The sequence below is a fragment of the Etheostoma spectabile genome, unplaced genomic scaffold (assembly GCF_008692095.1).
Source record: "Etheostoma spectabile isolate EspeVRDwgs_2016 unplaced genomic scaffold, UIUC_Espe_1.0 scaffold314, whole genome shotgun sequence".
NCBI lineage: Eukaryota > Metazoa > Chordata > Actinopteri > Perciformes > Percidae > Etheostoma > Etheostoma spectabile.
The window spans coordinates 777012-786567 of record NW_022605583.1 but is presented as its reverse complement, the minus strand read 5'-3'; the positions used below and the strand labels follow the sequence as shown (position 1 = coordinate 786567).

The 9556-nt window shown below is 40.4% G+C and overlaps 1 protein-coding gene and 1 pseudogene across 2 annotated transcripts in view; both read left to right on the top strand.

Annotated features, from left to right (window-relative positions):
- The first annotated feature begins 3989 nt into the window (after positions 1-3989).
- LOC116686088 (pantothenate kinase 2, mitochondrial-like) lies at positions 3990-6935 on the top strand (annotated as a pseudogene).
- Positions 6936-8685: 1750 nt separating this feature from the next.
- pank2 (pantothenate kinase 2) overlaps positions 8686-9556 on the top strand; it is a 6846-nt gene continuing 5975 nt past the window's right edge. Inside the window, exon 1 of one of the 2 annotated variants that reach the window (XM_032511061.1) lies at positions 8686-9088. In XM_032511061.1, coding sequence (XP_032366952.1) covers positions 8875-9088 — 214 coding nt within the window. In that variant the 5' untranslated portion in view covers positions 8686-8874. The remainder of the gene's footprint in view (positions 9089-9556) is intronic. The other variant, XM_032511060.1, reaches the window with a different exon arrangement.

Sequence of the window (9556 nt, the reverse complement as noted above, 5' to 3'; positions counted from 1 at the left end):
AACCCTTTGGAAACACTGTGCAGCCACAAAGTCCCCAGAGTTAGTAGCCAACGTTCTGAGGCAGTTTCCCATTGAGTCTGTTGCTGAGCCTCCACAGTTAACTCAGAACAAGTGATACCTGTCCAACACCCCTCTTCCCTGTTACCTACATAATCTGGCCACTAAAACCCCACCACCTCAGAGGAAGATGAATCTCACTGGAGCCGGTGGAAAACTCTGAATCAGACATCCAGGATATCTCTGGTGATACGCTGTGATCCCTGATCAGGTGAGGGCAGGAACCAGTGGGAATCGTTGATCTGTGGTACTCTTCAACCATCCCATCCTTTGAGCAGTGTGAAACAGACTCATCCGACCCACCAGATCCGGTCCAACAACAACCACACGCCACAGAATAGCAGTCCACCACAGAGTCCCTCTCCAACTCAGATGAACTCAGATGTGACCAATGGATCTCTTTCCCCATGAGACCCAGAGAACCTCCAGTCCAGGACACCACCACTCCTTGGACCTAAAACCTGCTGCTGTCCTGCAGCTGAACAGATGTCTGGACTCCTGCTACACATGTAAGTACCAAATGATGCTAAATTAAGGGCCTAAGTTAAGGACATAGTAATAATAAAAATTGACATTGTATGGACAGTTGATAACGTCTGTGGTAATACTCATTTGTTTCTCCCCCTAATTCAATTGTTAATTAAAACATATTAATTGTACTTGACCTGTCAAGGTTTGAGGACTGAAACAACATTAACGGATACAAGTAACCAAGAGAAAGAGAGAGTTTTGTGTTTGATTCACCAAAAACTTTTTTGCTATACAACGATTGGTAAACTTTGTAATTGTAATTTTTACCTTAGTGATAACTAAGTCTCCTTTAATCTATTTCCACCTTTCCGCCCTGCTGCTTCTCTGAATGTTTGTTTTTCTGTTATAAACCTCCATTGCACTAACTAGACTTAGAAGAGACATTTACGCTCATTTAAATAAAAATATATATGAAACAACAAAAGTACACCACTAAACAACAAAACTATTTAACTATTTTGTCAATAGTATGAAGTGTTGTAGGGTGGATTTTTTAGTGAAACTTTTGTAAGAAGTGGTATCATAAGCACATACGTGCTTGTGCATGACGCACAAAAAGGGACCCACTCATAAAACCCATTATATGTACATACCATGCAAAACTTAATCATACAAAATGTTAGTTAAAACAAGTTTTTGTGGGCGGTGGCTCTAGCTCACCCAGTAAGAGCATCTGCCCCATGTAGGCTGAGTCGAGCGGCACGGGTTGAATCAGACCTGCGGCACTTTGTGCGTGTATGCCCCATGTCTCTCTCCACCTCCCTGTCTATCCACTGTCACTCTGACAAAAAGCCCCCAAAACCTATCTTAAAAAAGGTTTTTGTTATGGTGTTCCCCCAAACTAAGGAAACTAATAAAAAGCTGGGCAATCAATTCTACCTCTGTGAAGCTTATATGTTGAGATTCATCCCTGCAGGTGTTTGAAAGCAGTCCACCGACAGAAAATGCAGCTCCACCTGCCCTGCCTGGTGCTGCTGGGATGGAACCTCTCTCTGTGATGAACGGATGTGTCAGGCAAGCCTGGTCAAATTATCAGCATCCCCCACAAAATCTGAGCACCTGCTATCCTGTGCCAGCTCCCCGGTGCAGCCTACGGGTAATACTGGGTCTGGAAATGAGCGATGCTGCAGGTGACAATGTGACCTCTGCCTGCCTTCTCATGCTCTGCTGTCAGCTCCACCACAGAGAGTACAGTCTTAGACTGCCGTGCCAGGAGAACGGCATGCTATTACCATAACGAACGGAGGAAAACCACTATGAGTCTCCTTCTCAGAGTTGGGAATGCAGCAGGTTCTGGAGACGTGGTGCATGTATCCGAGGAGGCCTCTATCCTTACTAGACGGCCAAAGCCCAACGCCACAAGCTCACATCGTCAATGATGAAGCAGCCAAGGAGATCACGCCGGCACCACCACTATTCACCAACACTGTTGAAACGTATCGGTGTTTAAACCCCCTCCAGTGAGAACATCGTCCCTTGAGCCTGCACCTGCTGATATTTTACCAGAGCAGAAGCACACGACACAGGACTTAAAGAAGAAGGTGGCCTCTGGCATCAGCCAAGAATGCAAGTACATTCTGACGTGCAGGAGTGGGCGCCTGTGCACTGCTGATGGCCGGAGGTTTATGAGATAAGGGGATTTAACCTTTAACAGAAGACAAGTTAGGCTAAGGCTTTTGAAAGAGGATGTATGGTATGGTGCCTTATTGTAGTCACTGGACGGATGACGTGTGCAGCTGTTTAATAATTACCTTTAGTTATAATTAGCTGCCTTGCCAGCCTTGATCATGTAAGTAATTACAGGTATGCTGTAATGTTGGACTATGTTTTAGCATTTTACTGTTGATAAAGTTGACCCTAAAACCAAATCCCCCTTCTTATCCTAGTTTGGAAATATTAATGGATCTGGTTGAGATTGTTTTGTAGTGGTTTGTAAGAACACACTGGTTGTCTTTCAATGATAGAACTGTTGTATGTTCACTTGTCTGATACGCAATTTCAAGATAAGACTGCTGGCTCTCATCCAGTGAGGATTAATGTACCAAGTACCAGTTTTACTGGATGTAAACTGCAGAAGTAAGATCCCAGCATCCCACTCTGTAAATGAGTGGCTAGTGCACTGTCCCATATTATTGTACATATTTGAATACACTATTTATGTATCTTGTATTTTAAGAACAAATGATGTGTCACAAAACATTCCAAAGTACATCATTATATTAATCAAATCAGTCAGCTAAAATTTTTATATTTCAGTTAAATACTTGGCTAATTAAACTGGGTTTTAATGGTAATTTTTGTGGTTCTGAATATTTCTTCTGTTTGATGTTTAAAACATCAAAAAATAAAAATGTGTTAGTGCAAAATTGCCTAGTTTTGTGCAATACGATAATTTCAAAAACTTGCAATAAAAATGGAAATGAGCATATCTTTCGCATTTGTCAAGCAGTTGTGTACTTGGACATCATTGGTGTAACTGTTTAACTTGGTATCTTATTTTTCCATATGTTTTTTCTCCTTCACAAATAGCAACAAGTTTGAGAGTAACTTTTTGAGATATTTTTATTGTAAAAAGCTTTGTCATATGAAAAATGTAAAGAAAAATATTTAGGAAGTGCTAGACAAATTGGAGAGGATATTTAGTTGCACAAGATGTTGTAGATTAAATGTATGTGTAATGTTATACACATGTAAACTGTAATCATTAGGTTTGTCAAAACAATAAACACTGTCTCTAGTTAGCACTTTAAATCATCTAATAAACCTGAATTCCACAAAATCCTTTACGAGTGTGTTGATTTCACGCAGGGTACCCCAAGTTTATGTCACAACTAAAAGGTGTACCTATCCGACTTTATTGGACTTATGTACACAGACAAGGGAAAGAACATAATCAGGATCCATTTCATTATCATCATTTTTTTTTGTAAAAATATTTTGCAGTCTGAAATAGACCTTCATACTGCATGCAGAAAAACATTCTTACATGTTCCCTTAATTGCATCATTGTTTAATATTCTCCTCTTCTCCATAATGTGGAGAATTGGTGGGATATATGTATGTATATAATATTTAGGATATGTACATTTTGTGTGATTATAAAACGGTGCTTGTCATATTTATGCACGATGTATTTAAATGTGGAAACACGAAATACTCAACATTAGCCTCCTTTATCTTCAGGTGGCGGGTTTCACATTTGATTGGCTCTAGGTCCTTCAATCACAACTGACCCGCCATCCTTATCTTGACAGCTCAGCCACATAAAAAGGCACGTACCTACTCGTTTACGACACTCAGCAACTAGCTAGTAGCAAGCGCTAAGCCTTGGACTCATTGTCCACATAAATCTTGAGGGGCAGTGTGGTTATTTCATAAAACTGAAGTATATATGGAGTGGATTAGTCATTTCAATGGCGTTCAATGGCCACCAACGCGACGATGAAAGTATCAACGAAGACGAAACGCCCACGGAGCAGCCGCAGTCCAACAAGGAGATGCCCGGTTGTTTCAGTAACGATCCCAATAATGAGGCAGCCGCGTCCGCAGGAAGAGCCACTCAGACAGGCGTACCTCGTACTCGACGGCGAGGCAACGGAGGACTCTGTGAAGAAAACAAGGCCGCGTAGGTTTTACCGTTACAGCATGGGCTTAGTGTATTTACTGGGAAACGCCTCGTTGCATGTATACAAAAATCGAAGGCGGCCCCACAAAAGGCATTACCAATAACGTTACAGAGTGGAAAAAAAAATGTTGAAACTGTTAACGGGCTGTAGACATTATTATAAATATTTTGTGTGTAGATTGGTTTGTATAATGTGCTTGGGATTATGCTAAAATATACTAAAATAGTGTTGGTATACAATGTAATATGGAGCTATAGGCAGTAATAGCCAGGCTTGGTTTGCAACAAGATGGCGTTCGCGGTCACACTGTACTTCTGCTTCTGTGGATGAAGCTGCTTGCCGTTATGTCGACTAACATAGAGACATCAGCACTATATTCATGTTTGTGACTTAGCATTAATATTACAGATATGATACATTGTTAGATCTAGGTTAAAAAGAAAAGAAAGAAATGTTGAAAAGTGATTTTTTTTTTTTTTTGTGGCATTATCTCATACAAGCAGCATTTCCCTGGTTTGGGATGGACAATTGGAGGCACCCTGGTGAAGCTGGTGTACTTTGAGCCCAAAGACATCAAGCAGAGGAGGAGACGGAAGAGGTGGAGAACCTGAAGAGCATCGGCGCTACCTAACCTCCAACACCGCCTATGGTAAAACAGGCATCAGGGATGTACACCTGGAGCTGCAGGACTGACTCTGTGCGGCAGGACAGGCACACTGCACTTCATCCGCTTCCCCACGCATGACCTGCCGGCCTTCCTGCAGATGGGCCGCAACAAGCACTTCTCCACCTTCACACCACCCTCTGCGCCACAGGAGGGGGGGGGTACAGTTTGAGGCTGATTTCCGCATGGTGGGTCTGCATTTGTTCTCTTCTGTTGCTTTACAGGCTGGACAGTGAGATCAAAAGAAGGAGGGAGATTGGAAAGTCATTAGATTTTGTTGGCTGTGATGGATTTCATGTAATCATAACCGAACAGCAGTGATGGAAAGCACCGATATCATGTATCAAGATGCATGTATGTCCTAATGCAATTGGCAAGAAATCATGGAAGTTCATTTTCTGATACTCGTAAAAGCATTTTTCCTTTTGGACTATGATAAAACATCGTTAATCAATCTGGAAACATAATCAAGATTTTTGCAGAAAGGTCCATTAGAGTTTTGTTTTGATGTGATGTGCAATGCACAAAACCCTCCTAATATAGGCAAGGTGTTTTCTTTTTGGTGAGATGTATTCCAATAGATGGAATGAAAGTTCCTCTTTCTACCCATCTGCTTCCCTTCTCCCCCAGCTTCCGCTGTGTTCCTGACCATATCCCTCAGTGATGTTATCAGTGTTTCTTTCCTCTCACCAAAAGATGGCGGACCTGCAGCTTCACAAGCTCGATGAGTGGACTGTTTGATTCGGGGGGTGTTGTACATCGACTCGGTGGTGTTCCAGCGGACCCTCAGAGTGTACTACTTGAAAACCCCACTGACAGATCGCTGCATCCAGAGGCCATATACACTTGAGAACCCCTAACTCTGTTGCTGGTCAACATAGGTTCTGGAGTCAGCATCGGCCGTTCTACTGAGAATACTACAAACGCGTTACAGGACCAGGTAATGATCAGTGATGGAGATCTACTGTGACTTGTACTGACTAGTAGTCATTTAATATTAGTCATATAATGGAATTGTACACATTTAGTATATTGTGCTGATATTCTTATGTAGGACCTCATGCAAATCCAGGGGCTGCTGCAGTTGGCCTTAAGCAGGCTGCCCCATTTCTCAAGATTAATTCTATAGAACACGAGGCCCGCTCTCATATTATATATTAGTTTGCTGAAGTGGGCCCCAGGGGGATTACAGAGGCTGTGAGGTATACTAAAACTCATTTTAAGTGACTTTTTTTTTTTTTTTTTTTTTTGAGTATTTAATGTTTACGATGAGTTATGCCTTCATCTAAAACCTGAAGATTAAAGATGCCATTTGGAGGTGAGATATATTCTTCAACCTTCAAATAAGTAAAGAATGACCAAAAGAAAACATTTAATTTTTGTTTGTGCAGCATTACGCAGTCAAGATTTAGTTTTGCTCTGCGTGTCACTGGTCACAGATGTCGCAGAAAACCAAACGGGACACAGAACATGTGACTTGACACTAGTGAACCATACACATGCTGATACCAGGTGAAAGTGATGCAGGGTTTCCAGGTGGGTGCACTCCGGTCAGTGGGGCCGTTGGGTGATGTTGCCCTCTGTGTTGGTGTGAAAAGTAGCAGCTTTTTCTTAGCTGCGGCTACCAAAACACTTTTTTTTTCCACGCTGTTTGCTTATGAGTTGAAGCAAAGTTCTTTGTTATGTTGATTTGGGAGTAGTTTAAAATTTGATCTTTAGTTCAACTGGAGTTTGGCCTGCTCGTGAGATTGCTTCTTCCTTGACATAAGGCCCTTTGTGCCAGAACAAACACTAGATGAGTGCAATTAGGAGTCAAGTAACATATTTTTTTTTCTCAGTGGTCAAGATTACTTTTGGAAGAGACAATTCTATTTCCTTATTATAGACTCTCTGATATGTTACAATCCTAGGTTGATACTGATGTATTTTACCTAGAATATTTATGGGTTCTAAAAATGTTAATCGTGTGTTTTCAGCCCTCGGTGGAGGGACCTTCCTGGGCCTGTGTTGCCTGCTGAAGCTGCTCTACTTTCGAGGAAGCTTCTAGACCGGTTTGACGGGTTGATGCGGCGCCCCGAGTGGGCGCCTGTGCACTGCTGATGGCCTGGAGGTTTATGAGATAAGGGGATTTAATACCTTTAACAGAAGACAAGATTAGGCTTTAAGGCTTTTGAAAGAGGATGTTATGGTTATGGTGCCTTATTGTAATCCACTGGACTGGGATGACGTGATGCAGCTGTTTAATAATTACCTTTAGTTATAATAGCTGCCTTGCCAGACCTTTGATCATGTAAGTAATTACAGGTATGCTGTAATGTTGGACTATGTTTTAGCATTTTACTGTTGAATAAAGTTGACCCTAAAAACCAAATCCACCCTTCTTATCCTAGTTTGGAAATTTAATGGATCTGGGTTGAGATCTTAGGTTTTGTAGTGGTTTGTAAAGACACACTGATGTTGTCTTTCAATGATAGAACTGTTTGTATGTTCACTTGTCTGATACGCACTTTCAAGATAAGACTGCTGGCTCTCATCCAGTGAGGATTAATGTACCAAGTACCAGTTTTACTGGATGTAAACTGCAGAAGTAAGATTCCCAGCATCCCACTCTGTAAATGATGGCTAGTGCACTGTCCATATTTATTTGTACATATTTGAATACACTATTTATGTATCTATGTATTTTAAGAACAAATGATGTGTCAAAAACATTCCAAAGTACTCATTATATCTTAATAAATCAGTCAGCTAAAATTTTTATAATTCAGTTAAATACTTGGCTAATTAAACTGGGGTTTTAATGGTAATTTTTGTGGTTCATGACTATTTCTTCTGTTTTGATGTTTGAAAACATCAAAAAATAAAAATGTAGTTAGTGCAAACATTGCCTAGTTTTTTGTGCAATACGATAATTTCAAAAACTTGCAATAAAAAATTGGAAATGAGCATATCTTTCTGCATTTGTCAAGCAGTTGTGTACTTTCCGGACATCATTTGGTGTAACTGTTTAACTTGGTATCTTATTTTTCCATATGTTTTTTTTCTCCTTCAAAATAGCAACAAGTTTGAGAAGTAACATTTTTTGAGATGATATTTTATTGTAAAAAGCTTTGTCAATATGAAAAATGTAAAGAAAAATATTTAGGAAGTGCTAGACAATTTGGAGAGGATATTTAAGTTGCAAAGATGCTTTGTAGATTAAATGTATTGTTGTTAATGGTACACATGTAAACTGTAATCTCAGTTTAGGGTTTGTCAAAACAATGTAAACACTGTCTCTAGTTATGCACTTTAAAAATCATCTTAATAAACCTGAAATTCCAAAAATCCTTTACTGAGTGTGTTGATTTCACTGCAGGGTAACCACAAGTTTATGTCACAACTAAAAGCGTGCTACCTATCCCGACTTTATTGGACTTATGTCACACAGAACAAGGGAAAGAACATAATCAGGATCCATTTCATTATCATCATTTTTTTTTGTAAAAATATTTTAGCAGTCTGAAATAGACCTTTCATACTTGCATGCAGAAAAACATTCTTACATGTTCCCTTAATTGCATCATTTGTTTTAATAATTCTCTATCTTCTTCCATAATGTGGAGAATTGGTGGGATATACTGTATGTATATAATATTTAGGATATTGTACATTTGTTTGTGATTATAAAACGGTGCTTGTCATATTTATGCATACGATGTATTTAAATGTGGAAACACGAAATACTCAACATTAGCCTCCTTTATCTTCAGGCTGGCGGGTTCACATTCTGATTGGCTCTAGGTCCTTCAATCACCAACTGACCCCGCCCATCCTTATCTTGACAGCCTAGCCACATAAAAAGGACATGTACCTCTACCGTTTACGACACTCAGCTAACTAGCTAATTAGCAAGCGCATATAGCCTTGGACTTCATTGTCCACATAAATCTTTGAGGGGCAGTGGTTTTTATTTTTCATAAACTGAAGTATATATGGAGTGAATTAGTCATTTCAATGGCGTTCAATGGCCACCAACGCGACGATGAAAGTATCAACGAAGACGAAACGCCCACGGAGCAGCCGCAGTCCAACAAGGAGATGCCCGGTTGTTTCAGTAACGATCCCAATAATGAGGCAGCCGCGTCCGCAGGAAGAGCCACATCAGACAGGCGTACCTCGTACTCGACGGCGAGGCAACGGAGCGACTCTGTGAAGAAAACAAGGCCGCGTAGGTTTTACCGTTACTAGCATGGGCTTAGTGTATTTACTGGGAAACGCCTCGTTGCATGTATACAAAAATCGAAGGCGGCCCCCACAAAAGGCATTACCAATAACGTTACAGATGTGGAAAAAAAAATGTTGAAACTGTTAACGGGCTGTAGACATTATTATAAATATATTGTGTTGTAGATTGGTTGTATAATGTGCTGGGATTATGCTAAAATATACTAAAATAGTGTTGGTATTACAATGTAATATTGGTGAGCTATAGTGGCAGTAAATAGCCAGGCTCTGGTTTGCAACAAGATGGCGTTCGCGGTACACACTGTACTTCTGCTTCTGTGGATGAAGCTGCTTGCCGTTATGTCGACTAACATAGAGACATCAGCACTAATTATCAGCTTTGTGACTTAGCATTTAAATATTACAGATATGATACATTGTTATGATTCTAGGTTAAAAAGAAAAGAAAAGA